At 41.5% G+C, this 17279-nt stretch overlaps 1 protein-coding gene across 1 annotated transcript; it reads left to right on the forward strand.

Annotated features, from left to right (window-relative positions):
- The first annotated feature begins 1071 nt into the window (after positions 1–1071).
- stk17al (serine/threonine kinase 17a like) lies at positions 1072–17051 on the forward strand. Its single transcript, XM_060901982.1, has 7 exons — positions 1072–1469; positions 6049–6261; positions 10935–11079; positions 12464–12590; positions 13226–13274; positions 13509–13688; positions 15425–17051. The coding sequence occupies exons 1-7, from the start codon at positions 1357–1359 to the stop codon at positions 15699–15701; spliced, it is 1104 nt and encodes a 367-aa protein (XP_060757965.1). The 5' UTR covers positions 1072–1356; the 3' UTR covers positions 15702–17051.
- The last annotated feature ends 228 nt before the right edge of the window (positions 17052–17279 follow it).

Below are 17279 nucleotides of genomic sequence, written 5' to 3' on the forward strand. Positions count from 1 at the left end.
CAGGGTGTGTGTGTGTGTGTGTGTGTGTGCTGGGACAAATACTATATACACATGAATTCGATATTCTGATGCTATTTTGGTGTGTTTTTCCATTTATATCGTTTACTTAATCTCATCTCATCTCATTATCTCTAGCCGCTTTATCCTTCTACAGGGTCGCAGGCAAGCTGGAGCCTATCCCAGGTGACTACGGGCGAAAGGCGGGGTACACCCTGGACAAGTCGCCAGGTCATTGTTTACTTAATATCAGAGACAAATTAAGATTACATATATATTGTTTGGGACCGACTAGTGGCCTAGTGGTAGCGTGTCCGCCTCTCGATCGGGAGATCGGGAGTTCTATTCACGGTCGGGTCATACCAAAGACCATCATAAAAATGGTACCTACCGCCATCTGGCAAGGCACGCTGCAATACAGATGTGCATGGGGAGTTAAACTCTCGTGGTTACCAGAGGACTAGCCCCCCACTGTAACCCTAGCTATGTAATAGGCGAGAGCCTGAGGGCTATGGAAACGGAGATCGGTGCTGCCCGATGCGCCACATACAGGTTGGGCCTGGTTAGTACTTGAGTGGGAGACTGCCTAGGAATACCAGGTACTGTAAGGTGTGGAAAGGACTTTGACTTGATATATTGTTTGGTGTTTACCGTGACGGGGCTGACTGTTAGGGGCCCCCAAATTTTGGGGGCCCTAGTCAACCGCCTTGGTTTGCCTAATGGTAAGTCCGCCCCTGGTACCATTAGAACACTGGAGTGATAGTTGCTGGAAATGGGCCTCTGTACACCTATGTAGATATTGCACCAAAAACCAGCCATTTGCAGCTAGAATAGTCATTTACCACATTAGCAATGTATAGAGTGTATTTCTGATTAGTTTAAAGTGATCTTCATTGAAAAGAACAGTGCTTTTCTTTCAAAAATAAGGACATTTCAAAGTGACCCCAAACTTTTGAACAGTAGTGTAAACTTGACTTGACTGAGCAGCATACATAGCCCCGCCTCTTATGATGAGGTGCAGTGCTTCGAAAGGGGGCGTGGTTAGTAGAGTATCTTATTGTTCAGCGCTCGTGCTCAAACCTCACGAGACGCTTTGGTGTTCCGGTTGCTGCTGGAGTGTTTCCGCCTGGTGTCCAGCCGCTTTAAACAGAAATAAAACTACTGTAGGATTCTGCCGCTCCTGCGCTTATTGCTTGTTTTCCTTTCGGCAGTTTTGGATTTCAGTTTGTTGAATAATTAAACCAGAGCTGCAGTATTTCCAGGCAGGACAACCTGCTGAGGTGCGCGTTCACCTGATGGACTAAAGCATTTCCGGTGTCAGTGATTTTAATCCGGGTTTAGTTGTAGTGCAGGAGGATAATGTTGGACTCTGCCGTCATGAGTAAAACCGGAATGGTGACCAGAATCCATACAAGGATCCGAACAGAACCGTTTAAGACCAACTACGACCTCGTCGGCAAAGAGCTTGGCAGGTAAACTGGTGAAATAGATTTACCTCAGACTTTTCTTTACAGGTTTGTTTAGGGTTGTTCTACAGTCAAGCTAAAAATCACATTTAACACTTATTATCTTCAATATCAAAAGGCTTGACTAAATAAACTTGCTTGTTTATTGTAGCCCTGTGATAGCTCTATTTACCATGCAAAAAAGAATTTGGTGATAACGTTATTCTTGGTGAATGTATGGCAATATATGTCATATATTTAGCACAATTACTCGTGTCATTTAAAAAAAGTGCTTTTTTTTTTTACCACAGGGATGCACTTAAATCATTCTTTATACCATAAAACAAATATTTGGTTCCATATCATTGGAAACATGGTTAAGTTTTAATGTTGAATGCCAGTAAGTTTTCAGACTATTTTGATCAAATTAGTATGTAATTGTGTCAAAAGAAAATGTCCTCTCCGAGACAGCTAAGTTTTCAATCTAAAATGATTATTTTCATCCTAAAATGTGGTCAACATATTGGGGCATAAATGTTAGAGACAACTAACACAAAGCTTACAGCCTTATATTTAAAAGCACTATGGAAGTAGTGGATCCTGAATTGTCAAAAAAAAAAAAAAAGTCCTGTCCGAGAATCACTTCATTTGTTTCTCCCAGCCCTGCTTAAAGCTACACTTAATCTTCTTTATCTTATAGCAGAAACTACCATACACACACGTCAAAAAAATTACCTGAAATCTGTTCTTTAACTTGTCCTTCACTTAAAAACTGGTACAAGAACCAGTTTGAATTTTGGACCCCTGTGACACAAACTTTGTACCCTGATTGTAAAACAACCCTTAATCTTCAAGCTCATATATCTTGTGTGTGTGTGTTTTTTGTTTCCCCCACTAGTATTCAGTTTGTGCATTAGTTGATGGTCATTAACTCCACCCAGCTGGAGAAATAACCAAAATATTCCTTTTTTAAAAAAAAATGTAAATATATTTCTTCTCTGACTTGTCTTATTGAGTTGTATAAAGTTCTGCCAGTCATGAGGTAATTAAATGAGTCCTCTTCATTCAGGTGTGCAGCTCAAATTAAAGGACTATTAAAGATTAAAATTGCCCTTCTTCTTTGCTGAAACCTATTCCATTACCAAAGACCCATGTTTTGGGGTCTTTTTAATTTTGTTCTAAACCTATATTAAGTACATATATATGTATATGTAAGCCTGCATCTTTCAGATGCAGTTTTAGCTGAGACCGAGTGAAGGGAAAAGAACTGGGAGCTACTCATTTCATCTCTCTTTCAAAGTCAGGTTTTTTTTTTTTTTGAGCTTTTCTAATCAGTGCCTTTTTTTTTTCCCCTCCGCATTTGGTCCTTTAAACTAGAAGAAAAAGTCTTAATTTGTCTTCAAGGAAGTGTGTCCGAGAGTTGTCTCTGTTACCGAATGTCAATAATGGTTTATCTCTGAGATCCTGCATTTGCTGTGGTTTTTAGATAACTGAAAATTTTTAGGAAAATTCCAGCACTTGGTGTTAACACGAAGCATTTAATCAGACAGTAATGTTTAAACTTCAGCAGGGCATTTCTCAGATGAGTATCTCCCGGTAGACGGGTTTCAGTTTATGGTTCGAAAAGCACCCTGATAAAATCTGTTTGCTTTCATAGATTCGTGGAATGCTTTTTCTTCACTGAATCAAAACATTTACGGTCCCACATGCGTGGGTCACGGGGCACATAGTTCTTTATGTAATGCATGATATCTGATCTTTCAGTTGAAAGAGAAATCCAGATTTGAGGGAAGATCAAGCTCAAGGAGTACAGGCAGTCAAAATATCATGCTGTCCTGCACCCAAACACCACCTGTTGCATGCAAACGATACACACACACGCTATGTATGCACACGCGTACTGTCGAGCTATGAGACTTCAGACCGAGATGATACCTCAGTTGGGTACTTTTCCTTTACTTGTCATGTTTTCACATTCTGACATGTCATTAATCTCGTGTCTGCCAAAGCGCCTCAGCTGTACGCACATCTGGAGCTCGTTTTGAATAAATGGAAATGAACATGTTTTCCGCATATGTCTCTTGCTCTCTGTTTCCTACATTGTGATCAGGTAACCACTGCTTTGGAAGTGGACAGAAAGAAGGAGATGGATTCGTCTGCAAGGACCTGCTCCTCTCACATTTTCCTCACTAGTGTTACATACAAGTCCTTGCCAGTGGCCTACTTTTGAGCACTGCATAGGGCACTGGCCTCATTTCAGCTCTGGCTTTTTTTTTTGGTTGTCATTTTAGGAACTTCCCTTGAGGGTCTTGGGAGTTGATCCTGCCCTTGTTCTCGCTTACTGTATGCTGATCAGGTATAGCAGTATGTCCAGGTTTTTAGAAATGGTAAACTAGTAAGAGGACGAAGCACACTATGGGGTGGCACCAATTAATTTTATATGGGACAAGGCTACATTTGGAGAATATTTTACTTGTTCGTTAAAATAATCTGCATAGATTGCTTAGGAATGATTCCCCACTCGGAGATGTGAGTTCGGGTGGCCGTTGCCATGACCATCGCTCTTCCCTTGGTCATTTGGTTGTCCATTGGACTGTCCATTGCCCTGGCTATTCTGTTATCCATTGCTGTAAGCATTGGAGTGGCCATTACAATGCCATGGTCACTGGGCTGGCCATTGCTATAACCATTCCCGTGGCCTTTTGGACGGCTAAGCTTCCATTTAATAATGAAGGCTTCTTTTGAAGAGGCAGGCGATTGCGAAAACATCAAATTAACAGTGATTTCATCAGAGTTAAGAAAAAGGCATCTGCTCTTGCATTTGTTGTCTCAGTCTCTTTCAGCGCGTGCAAACACCTACCCCCAGACAAGTACGTTAAAGGAAGAAGAAAAAAAGAGGACAGGTGTCTGTGTTGGTTTAGTGTTGTGCAGGATGTACAACCACTGCTGCAACCGCAGCGTGTGTTTTCCTGTCTGTATAGTGAATGAAGACGTCCTTTTAAGGGAACTGATTACAGTTCAGTGAGACTAAGGGGCAAATGACAGCACTTCAATTTTTAATTAATTTTTTTTTATCCTGGTTTTAGAATGGTTAAAAAAAAAGACATTGCATATTGAGAACAGCAGTCAGATACTAGATGCTGAATGAGAGTGGTAATTACAACCTGCAATACTTTGCGTAGTGGTTAAAGTTGTAGTGGATTATGATGGTCAGTGTTGTGCTCTCTGACCTTTTTGACACCCTACAGCGTTCTTCTTTTGTGCTGAGCATGAGTCGATGCACCAAGAGATGGGGCACCATTTATCAGTAGGGTATATGGTGGTCTCCTACCACCCATATAAACACCCTGTGCTTCATACACACCATACTGTGCCTTATTGTGAGGCTTCCTAAAGAAGAAGGCAGAGTTAAGCGAGTTGGATGTTGGACAAACTGGTAGCCGTGGCTTTGTGTGTTTTTGTGAGTTTGTATATGTGGGAAGGCATGAGTTGGCTTGTTAAAGTAATCGATGATGTGTGGGCTAGAAATCTGGTGTAGGGAATGACCCTGTGTGTGAGGAGGAGGAGGAGATCTTGAAGTCCCAACTGGTCGTTTTTATAGTGTCAGGCAGGCTATCAGAAGAAGAAACTGAGATGGTGGAGAAGATGGCTATACGATAAGTAAGGGGACTTCAACAATAATGGAGTCAGAACAGAGAAAGTAACTCCTGACACGGATCGAATTGTCAACCTTGTGGGCCTGTGAGCGCAATATTAAGGTCATTTAAGCTGCTGACACACAACAGGAACGTGTCTGGTCAGCTTGTGACATCAGAGACGTGTAGATTTTCTTCATCACAGTACTTACGAAAACGACATGAGGCAGCCGTGAGTCATTGTGGTCAGCAGGAGAGACGCTCGTCATCTTTTGAAATGCGCAAAATGTCAGTTATTTAGCCTTTATAGGCCTGTAAGTGAGATGGGTTTTTTTTTTTTTTTTCTCCTTATAGCTGTGGGTTTCCTGCTTGGCAGCTCATCCTATTTTAGACTGCAAAGCAACATTTTGTGTCATTAATGCTAACATTTAATGTCTTTTTCAATAGAGACGGACACATTTTGCTAAAAGTAAATCTCCAGTAATTGTATTTAGTGAATACATCAAACAATAAGGATAAAATTTGAGTTATTAAAAGCTATACATGCAAAAAAAATTTAAGGTTTCAGTAGTCCTCAAGCATAAGCAAAAAAGCTGCCGATGCACTACTGTCCCATACAAGATTAAGATTTTCACAGATTTAATGAATATGCTAATTAGAAATGGTGTCCACCTTGCATAGCTACACCCTTTCCTCTGAACAACTGGACTGTATTTGCATATTGGGCCATGATTCACTCTTGGATTTTATGATGCAATAGCTCTTGCTATTTAATTAGGAAGTTTCATCTCTCTTGTTCCTTATAAAACTGTTGCAGACCTTTGTGCAAAAAAATAAAAAAAATTTTCATACTCATTCCGATAAAAGATATTGAGTCGTTAACACTTAGCTTAAGGCTGATGTTTAAACAATACACTTGAAAAAGATTCAGACTCACTAATCCTCTCTCGCTCTCTATCTTTCTCCTCTAGAGGGAAATTTGCCGTGGTGAAGAAGTGTGTGGAAAAGACCACACGGAACGAGTATGCCGCCAAGTTCCTGCGCAAACGCCGGAGGGGTCAGGACTGTCGTGCTGACATCCTGAACGAGATCGCCATGCTCGAGGCGGCCAAGGCCAACCCTTACATAGTGGGGCTGCACGAGGTGTACGAGACTAGCTCTGAAATCATTCTGGTGCTCGAATGGTACGTTTCTCACTCTCACGCACTCGTTTTGATGAATATAGTGCACTGCAGTACATGAGAAATATCCCAGTATGTCACAAGACCCTTATCAGCCTTACTTTAGGAACACCGATCAACACGATTGGAGCTACAAATATATATATTTTAAACACGAAAGGTTTCGTTTCTCCTTTTCAGTGTTTAGTTGGTGTTATTCAAGAAGACAACCATGATTGTGAAACATCCTGAACATGAAATAATCAGAAAAAAAAGACTTCTGGTGGGATTTGATATAATTCAACACAACACTTGAGCATTCAGTGAAGAGATGACCATCAGTATAGGTTTAAGAACAGAATATGCCTTTCCATATTTACAACCCCAAGAAGGTGTCTCGTGACAGTTTATACCGTCGGATTTGACGTGTAATAGAAAATCACTGTACCTCAAATACAGTGTGTACGATGCAAATACGATGCTCCATGAAAGTATTAATAAATGTATAGATTTGCACAGGTGTTAAATAACGAAAAATATATGATACCTCAAGTATCAATGTATGAGTTTTGCCATATCAGCCACTTCTGGTATATTTAGTCTCTGTGTACGTGTGCACACACGCACCACTGAACCCTGCGGCTGTCCTCTGCTCGTCTCCAATAAGGCAAGTCAGTGTTCCAACTTCATAATCACCAGAAATCGGAGAAACGTTAACCTTAAAATCACCTATTGCTCATGAGAATGCAGTGTTATTGTTATTATACTTTCCCCTCTTAAGTTCGTCCAGGTACACGATCAATACAGACAGCAAAGCAGTCATGTCATGAGCGGGACCGAGTGAGAGAGCGCAAGATGACACACACAGAGTCTGTCTCTCTCGGTCTCTGCTCAGTCATGATCTGTTTCTAGATGCAGTGTAGCGTCTCATAAAATCACCCAGGTCGTTACATGAAACAAATGATTTTCTATCTCGTCACATGTCCACATGCAGGGAGATCTTGCGGAATAGATCCACAAGCTGCGACCGAACCTATGAGTGGCGTCAGTATGCAGAGCTGATAACGATCTATAATGAGACTCCAATTAACCCTGAGAAACATTTCCCAAAGTGCCGCCGCCTCTTTTTTTTTTTTTTTTTTCTTTTCCCCTCCCAAAGTTACAAGAACCGTTCTTTATTCTGCTCTTTATCAGGGATTTTTGTGGCGTCTTTAGATTTTCCCTTCTTGTCAGCGCTGCAACACTTTTTTTTTCTTAGACTCTGCACTTTTTTTCTGAATGTTTCTTCAACACACACACACCGGATGCTGGTCGAGAGTGACAGGAGTTTTGAGAAACGGTAGATTGCATCTCGGTCTGTGTCTCAATAGCCCACTTCCTGCGTATAGTTCAGCAACTTCTGCTGAAAATCAGCTGTACGTCAATTTGCAGCCTGACCTAGATGTGTGTGAACGTGCATGCACACGTCACGTCACACCGTGTCATTACCTTATTAAGAAATGCTTCTGGCTAATCATTCATTTTGTCTTGAGGTTTATCTGGTTATTATCATGACCGCTCTTCCAGTTATTCATCTTCTCGGTTTGTGTGCATCCCCTGCTCTTTTTTTTTTTTTTAAGTTCAGTGTGTCCTTAAGGTGCACATACAGCGTGAGAGTATAACGATGCTATAGTTTATAACGAAGCCTCGTTCTGTCTGTTTAATTTTGCATACTGGGACGAAAACATCATCCTGCTGGTTTTAACATCCTTCACTTTTTTTTGGCTCCATCTGCCTCCTTTCTTTTGTAGAAGCTGAGAGACAAAGAGGAATGAGGGCAAGAAGAAAAGAGCACGATATGCAGAGAAATGATTTTTTTTTCCATTTCCTGTGGCTTTTCTAGCTAGGCTTTAACTGGGCTTCTAAAAACAGAGTAGAAAGAGCGCGTGCGTGCGCGCACAAAAGCCTGCAGCCGCAACCACATCCTCAGCGCCGAGCACAAACCTAAGTGATGTGACACTGACTGTCTTGTATGCGCCTTTTAACGTTTAAAGTGAGTAAAGAGGCGAAGTTTTACAAGAAATGTAACCAAAATGCCAGCAGTTCTGACTCCTTGCTGTGCTTCTTCTCAGGCCTGTTTTTCGTCCTCGCCAGTAGACGCTTTTTGCTGACTTGGAACAGATACAAGTGTTCTCTTGTTCACAAAGGTGGCTTGGTATGCCCTGATTTTGGACACGAAAGCGGTTCTGCTTGAAATATAAAGAAAATGATCTTGTGCATACTGTACATACACCACCTGATGTGCTTTCAGGTGTTCCTTGTGTGAGGTAACGTGTTCAGGCAAATATTTTTCTTGTTTTGAAGAAAATAAAACGTAATTTCTAGTCATTTTTTTTATTCTTATGAGACATTTCGAGCAGTGTGTATGGTGATAACTGCACTGTTCCTCTTTCTTCTGCGTGTTTTCTGTGTCGGAGAACCTGCGAGTCAAATGCTGTCGGCCCAGAAATCCACCTTTTGAAAGCGTGATGTTTGCGTTTTTCCTATGCAAGCACTCCTTATGTTTGTTCAGTACTGAAGAGCAAGTGTACAGGCTAGTTTGGGCTTTTCCAGTGCGCGGCCTGTAGTTTGTTGAAAGTGTGCAGGACGGAGACCATTTTTAATTAACTCTGAGCTGATGGCCAAGCTGATAAACCACGTTCAGTACAGCAATTATTTTCACAGCTGGCTATCAGGGTTCTGTAACAAATGAAGTGTACAATGTGCAAACACGTGAAATTGAAAAATCCCACGCACTTTGCCGAACTGTAAAGTTACATAAGTCTGAGGCTCAACAAGTGTGTGTTTATTTATTTATTTTATTTTCTTGGCATTTTACACCAGCCAGCTCTCAGCTATCATCTCATCTCATTATCTCTAGCCACTTTATCCTGTTCTACAGGGTCGCAGGCCAGCTGGAGCCTATCCCAGCTGACTACGGGTGAAAGGCGGGGTACACCCTGGACAAGTCGCCAGGTCATCACAGGGCTGACACATAGACACAGACAACCATTCACACTCACATTCACACCTACGGTCAATTTAGAGTCACCAGTTAACCTAACCTGCATGTCTTTGGACTGTGGGGGAAACCGGAGCACCCGGAGGAAACCCACGGGGAGAACATGCAAACTCCACACAGAAAGGCCCTCGCCGGCCACGGGGCTCGAACCCGGACCTTCTTGCTGTGAGGCGACAGCGCTAACCACTACACCACCGTGCCACCCCTCTGCTATCTTACAATACCTAAAAATGAGGGAGAGTTGTGCTTCCCACAACACACATGAAGCCATCCAAGCGTGTCTCTTTTTGAGCTGCTGCATCACCGGGCCCTGGAACAGACTCTGAGGAAAGTGCTATCCGCCGTCTTCCACATACATGAGCTCACAGACACTTGTTGCTGTGATTGACAGGCTGAAAGTATACCATCCCTGCCACTAGGGAGCAAGTTTTTTTTTTTTTTTTTTTTTTTTTTGTTCCATGAATAATACTTTGGTCTGTTAATGCTTAGGATTGAATAAAAGTGTGCCCCCCCCCCTTTCTTTTTCTCTCCTTTTTAAGAAACCTTTATTCGTTACATGCACAGTGAAATTCATCCTCTGCATTTAACCCATCTGAAGCGGTGAACACACACAGAGCAGTGGGCAGCCACACCAGAGCGCCCGGGGAGCAGTCAGGGGTCAGGTACCTTGCTCAAGGGCACTTCAGCCCAAGGCCGCCCTACGTCAACCTAACTGCAGGTCTTTGGGGGAAACCGGAGCACCCGGAGGAAACCCACGTGGACACGGGGAGAACATGCAAACTCCACACAGAAAGGCCTTCGCCGGCCGCGAACCCGGAACCTTCTCGCTGTGAGGCGACCGTGCTAACCACTACACCACCGTGCCGCCCTTTTTTAATGTTTATTAAATGTCAGAACACAAACAGATAAGACTTAATTAGGATTTGACTCAAAAGCCCCGTCATTAATAAAGCCTAGACAGTTCTGCTTGTTTAACATATCGCTTTGTTGGGGTTTTAGTTGTACCTCGGTTAAATCAAAGTCTGACCGTGGGAGGGTTTGAAACTTCACTCGGTTGTCAGCATGGGTCGACGTGCACTCGTGTTAAAGTCCATAAATCTGCTGTAATTCTGGTGTGTTTGGAGTTGCGAGTTAGTGATTTATGGATGTGATGTCTGTAGCACTTGGCCTTCAGTCTGGTTTGTGTCTGGTTCCTTCTTATTTCTCTGCCAAAGTGGTCGAGATGTTATGCAATTTGAAGTGCGTGTGAGTGTTTTTGCTGCCAGAAAAGCCACAGCATTATAATAATATTCACACACTGTCCTGGTGGCTTTGGGGATTTTGATCCGAAAGAATTTGGGAATCTGTAAATTAAGTCAATAGTGGTTTTCAATATTGAGTGATGCAGTTCATGCACTAATAGTAGTGTAGTTATTAAACTGTCTTTCTGCATTGCTAATGTCTCAATCCTGATGCCTGAGACATTTGTATGCTCAGTAGGCATTGAAGTACGGAAGTGATGTTTAAACGCTTGGTTTTGGTAATAATTTGCGATTTTAATTTCCCTTTCTTTGGAGATTGATACAGCTGCAAATTCTAACGAATGCATTGAGAAATTTTTGTATTTTCTGTCATTGATTGATTTGTAATCTTTTCTTTCTGTCCCTTTGTCTTTCAGTGCTGCTGGAGGGGAAATCTTCAATCAGTGCGTGGCCGATAACGACGAGGCCTTCACAGAGAAAGACGTTATCCGGTTGGCCCGGCAGATTCTAACAGGCATAGCCTTCCTTCATCGCAACAACGTCGTTCACTTGGACCTGAAGGTGGGCGAAATCTGTGTGCGTGCGAGTGTAAACGTCTCCGTAAATAAACTGACCCGCTGTACGGTCTTCGTTCTGTCTGTGCATGTGTGTTTTTTAAAGAATCAAGTTACGTAACACGCAGAATCTGAGATTTCAGATAGAGCTGCTTCAATTAGAGTCTAGACTCTTGTAAACTCTTACTGTCCACTTTCATGCAGACGTTAGAGCAGCGAGTGCGTTGTTGTATTCCAACTCGGTCAGATCTGGTACAGAGAGTTGCTGCAATAAACCGTAATTACAGCTGTGTGTGGCGAGTATTAATTTACCGAGGTGACCATCTTTGCACAGGACTCATCACAAATCTGAGAGACTTTCGAGACTTCAAGAAAGAGTTGCATACTGAAAGATTTATTAAGCTGTTGAAAAACTAGCAGAGGAAAAAGTTGCACCTCATCTTTAAGTCATGCATCAGCTGTAGTTACTTGGAACAGCCAAAACCACAGGTCACTGGTAAATCGACGAGTAAAAGCGCATGTTAAAATAGACCAGGAAATTTCTAAAGCGAGGCTGATTTACTAGATGGTTCAGATGTTGGAAAAATCCTTTCATAAGGCCCTTTTTTTTGTCTCAGGAAGTGTTTTAATTTGGCATACCAGTCGATCATATTTGCCGTTGAAGCATTCCTTTTTCCAAATATTCCATGCAGGCGGACGACTTTTAATGCACGTCCTGGAAAAGCCTATTTGAAGTAACAGAAACGTGTGATGATTAGTTTTAATTGTTCTACGTACCATCTCTAAATGGTACAGGGCCCAATTACCTCTCTGATATGTTGCAGCGGCCTAACCCAAAGAGATCTACCAGATCGCAACAGAAAAATTTACTATTAAAACCTGTTGTTAAAACAAAGTATGGTGAAGCAGCTTTTAGCTACTATGCAGTACAGCTATGGAACCAACTGCCAGAGGACATTAAAAATGCTCCTGCTGTTGGCAGCTTCAAATCTAGACTAAAGACCAAACTGTTCTCAGATGCTTTCTGTTAAATAATTAATATTGTCTTCACATGTTTTATAATCTTTACTTTTACAGTCTCTGCATGTTTCAAATTTTACTTTTATTTACTTCTATTTTATTCTGCTGGTTTTTTTTTCTTTTTCTCCCCCTATTTGAACTTCTACTTCATTTTATTATTTTATTTCTACTATTGTTTAATTCTTATTATATTTCTTCCCATTTATTTTATGTAATTTTATTCTCTATTGTTTACTGTTTTGCTTCTACTTCTGTAAAGCACAGTGAACTGCCACTGTGTATGAAATGTGCTATATAAATAAATAAACTTGCCTTGCCTTGCCTTACGTGGACGTGCTAGCGTTAACATCTCGTGTGGTGTTTTGTTCCAGCCTCAGAACATTCTGCTAACCAGCGCTCAGCCACTCGGGGACATCAGGATTGTAGATTTCGGTCTGTCTCGGCATGTGGACAACATGTCTGAAGTGCGTGAGATCTTGGGAACTCCAGAGTATGTAGGTGAGTCACTCGGATTTATCTGCAGCGTGAATGAAGGTCAGAAGGAAGTACAGATCAGAATGCGGGTTTTGGATTGAAGTGTAAAGCTGCACTGCTCTATTTTAAAAGCGTATGAAACAGTCAAAACGCAAGTCCATTGGAAATTTGCAGTTCACATCTGCTTGAGGAAAAGTACATCTTCAAAGATTGGTAATGGAAAAACGCCCTAATATTTGGCGTAGCTTGCAATTTAGCTGTGACTTGGCATGGTTTTTCTTCTTTTGTAGCAGCTTTCGCTAGCTTTGGTGATTTATTTTTAGTAAAACTGGTAAAAGAAGGTTATATACCATCTCTAATACGGCTTCGTGAGTGATCAGGAAGTATAAAATCTTGGTTCTTGGATCTTTCGTACCGTAGTACAAAAGGTCAAAACTAGACAGCACATCCTAAGCCGTTGTGCTACTGGACAATAATGCAAATTCCCATGTTTGTGTTTAGCACAGCTGACGTTTCGCTCAGTAAATTTATTCCCACTGGAACTCTTTGACTCGAAACTGCTAATTGATTGGAGCGTCACGTCCGTTAGCGTTTTAGTATATTATTACTAATATTAGTACAACATGAATGATTCTGATTTTCCCCTTTTCCACTTGCAGCTCCTGAGATTCTGAACTACGAGCCAATCAGCACGGCTACAGACATGTGGTGAGTAAGAGCTGTGTACGTGCGTGTGCATTTACTGCTTAATGAGGTCAAATTAACCGATAACGTTGCTAGCGTGACTAGGCATTTCTATAAATATTGCTCCATCACTAGCACTGCTTATCATTCGAACGGTTTGTGTAACACGTTTCCCGCAACTGCCAGGATACGTGCCAAAATAAAACGTTTAGCACTCAAATGACCAAACACAACACTTCTTCTTTTTCTGTTGTATAGGAGCATCGGCGTGTTGACGTACGTGATGCTGACAGGCCTGTCCCCTTTCCTGGGTGAAGACAAGCAAGAGACGTACATGAACATCTCCCAGGGCAACGTGGACTATTCACAAGACGTCTTCCACGGGATCTCGAGCCTCGCCATGGACTTCATCCAGTTGCTACTCCACCAAAACCCCAGGTATTTCAAGAAAAGAGCAGCTAATGCATGTTTAAAGGCCTCTGCTTATCTTCAAGATACACTTCAATTAAAACGTCAAGCTGTACAGGACTTGGGAGAAGACAGTCTCCGTACTCAAGCTAAAAATGTACCCAGATCAATAAATCTAGATGAAAAAGCGACAGCCAGCAAACGTACAGGCCCTGTCGCGTTCCCACGTTCGTCTGGTGCCCGTGTGACTCACGGTCGTGGCCATTTTGGCTCCGTCACGGTGACTAATGGCAGCCCAGATCTGTCACCATATTGGCTCCATGAGAAATGATGGCAGCCTTTGCCTCCGCACTCACTAAAATTTTACAGCCACAGATCATCAGCGATATGAGAGGAAAATGAGAGGCTGAATAAAAGCTATGTGGAAACATTCCTCTGTGTGCGAGTAATCCCAGAGAGAAGGAAAAACCTGGGGAGAGGGGAAAAGGATGGGAGTTTTAAGGTTTGGTCAAACTGCTGGAAAAAGCTTTCTGAAAAATCCACAAATTGACAGTTTTTAATAATAAGACTTTACAGCACCTTTCATAGGTTGTAATGCGCTTTAAAGAAAGAAGTGTAGTCAAAATTCAGGATAAATGATTCTTAAATGAATGTCACCATAAAAATAAAAAAAGGATAAAATTCTCAATGAATCTGGTGCAGCAGGGAATTGTATGCTGAAATGTTAAACAATACCATAAATGTCCAATTAGAGAAGAGCTAGAAGTAGTCAAAAGATGTTGAAGCTCATTTTTAAGTTGATTTTGTTTTAAATTGATCTGTATTAAAGGTGGGGTATGAGATTTTGGAATAACGGTTCCCTCAAGCCATATTTTGAAAAGAAACAAGCCCGCCCTCGCCATGCTCCCACCCCCTGCGTCTCGTTAAGTTAGAGTGTAGGGAGCTTGGAAAAATAGCTCAAACTTTCTCATTTAAACTGTGTTTTCAGCCCCAATTTTCACTCCACACACATAATTTTCTCAAAAGTAGTAGCCACACTTGTCCTGATTCACACAATGTGTCTACCTACACGATAGGATTTAGTTTTTGAATGAGAAGCCTGAAAGTGAGGAGAGGACAGGCGCGCTTCCCCATAGACTCCCATTATAAACTTGCCAGAAAAGTCACTCGTTTTTAACTCGCTCTAGTGACCTCATTTTTTACACTACAGACAAAAAAATTACATCAGTGTGTTCAGGAGAGCCTTGTGGCGCTCACTGTGAAAGAATTTTGTGAATATCTCCTTCCGTTTTCGTGTAAATCCCCGTTGTTTGGAGGAACCTTTTTCTATGCATTTCTGTCTCTCCCTGCTGGCTCGCTCTCTCTCACTCACTCACTCACTCACACACACACACACACACACACACACACACACACACACACACACACACACACACACGCGCACACACACAAGGGCCAGGCTGCCCGCGGGCTTCAGCCTGATTGACGTGTCAGTATCCGATCATTTTGAGGTGGTACCTCGATATGATTGGATGGCGTTTTTCCTTTATTTTACACTGTAGACTGGATTAAAATATTTCATTTTTGGGTCAAACCTTCTATTGTACTGCTTGCAACATGGGTGTGAGGAGCTTTTCAAGCAATATGGTAAAAAATACTCCTGAAAAAAATCTGATACCCCACCTTTAACAGAAGCTCAAATTTCACATCATGACTTTGCAGTTATCCTTGAATACTTAAGCACTTTTTTTCCCTCCATTGTCTAGGAATCGATCAACAGCGGACGAGTGCTTACGTCACCCCTGGTTAAACACAGACTCTCACACCCACACTGCGACCACCACGACAACGCCGCTTGATGAGCAAGAAACCAGCCAATCAGAATCTGAGCCCGAGAGTCCTGATTCATCTCCCGAGCTTCCCAACATTCCGTCATATCTCACATACCCCAGACAAGGGGACCTGAAAACTGGCCGGGATGCTTTCACTTTTACCGAGGCGTTCCCTACTCGCCCTGAAATGCAGCAGGAGCTGATCTGTTAGAGTGACAGCCATGTCGTCCAGTCAGAAGGGAGCTCGGTTTGTCAGCGATTTGTTGAGAAATGGCACTGGTGTGAGCTGGTCCACTCGTGCGTTCTTGGCCCTGGTTGTGTTCCCACTGGTGTGTGTGTGGGTGTGGGGTTTGTTTGTTTGTTTGTTTGTTTTTTTTCCTCCTCTCCCAAAACCTCTTTTAAAAAAAAATCAGTAGTGAAGTGTCCTTTAACAAGTCTTTAAGAAGCCTATGATAATTGCAAATAATTTAAAAAAAATCAGTTTAATCAAATAAGTAGGTTTCTTTCTGAACTCACACACATAAACATGCACATCAGTGTAAATCGAAGGTTCTGTGGTTAGTGTCTGTTAGTCTGCTGGTCGGAATTAATTAAATTGCGGGTAATCCTTATCCGGAGAGCTGAACTCTCAGCACCGATGAATGCTCATGAGGTCAAAGATGACAGATGTCCATCTGCTAAGATGGACCCTCCATCTGCTCTTAGACGGATACTGAGGTGTGAGCTCGGCGACTGTCCTCGCCAGTGGATCGTTGGATCATTTCCTTGTCTTAGGACTCTCGTAGTAGCTTTTTTTTTTTACAGCACTTTTTTTGAAATAAAAAAACCAAAAAAACTGAAATGGCAGATGTGCCAAAGACTTTGGTTCAGATAAGCACAGTTTAATGTCCACACATGTACGTGTCCACACTCCATCACTGTAACCTCTGTGTGTATCACTGTCTCCACCACGTGCCACAGACATGACCCTTTTTCTGTTCCATAAATTTAAGAACGTTTTGCTGCAGTTGCACAAGTTGTATGTATAGTACTTGCATTTTTCAAGCCATTAATTTTCCTCTTTTCTTTCCATCTTGGGTATTTTTTTTTTTTAAAGTGTAAAATCTTCATGTTTAGAATGCAAAATTGGTATTCTCACAAGATACATTGACGTATCTTGTCTTGATCTGTAAAATATGTCTGTCTGGGTGGGTGGGGAAGTGTTTCGGTTTAGTGAATTTCAAGTGACTCTATAGTCATTTGTTGATTTGAGGAAACATCTGGAGTTTGTGGGAGATGAATACATTTTGAGGAGTGTATATAATTAAAAATAATTGTTTTAAGAGAATATTGTGTAAAATATGTATTTTTCTATTTTCCATTGTATGTGAAAATATTGAATATGTAAGAAAATATAAAGATTGTCTTAATGTAGGATTTTATGTTTCCTATATGCTTGTGGCAGGTTTGCACTTGTGTCCACTGGACCATCTCTTGATCAATTCGATGATTTTGGCATTGCTGACAAAGTATTGAATAATAATAATAATAATAATAATAAATGTGCATTTTTGTATTAAAATTGTGTGTGGGTTTTTTTTTTTTTTTTGTTCTGTGGTTTGTAGCCACGTTTTAAGAAATGATCAGAATTTTGCATTTGTGTGTCCTTAATGAGCATAGGAATGTTATTCAGGTTGAAGAGGTAATACTTTCTAAAATAGATACGGGTAGGTGTTTGGAGTGGTGTGTGTCAGACCTGTGAATTACAATACAAAAAATATATCTGCAAGGTTTTTTTTTCTTTCATGCT

This window comes from Neoarius graeffei, chromosome 20 (genome assembly GCF_027579695.1).
Source record: "Neoarius graeffei isolate fNeoGra1 chromosome 20, fNeoGra1.pri, whole genome shotgun sequence".
NCBI classification, from domain to species: Eukaryota; Metazoa; Chordata; class Actinopteri; order Siluriformes; family Ariidae; genus Neoarius; species Neoarius graeffei.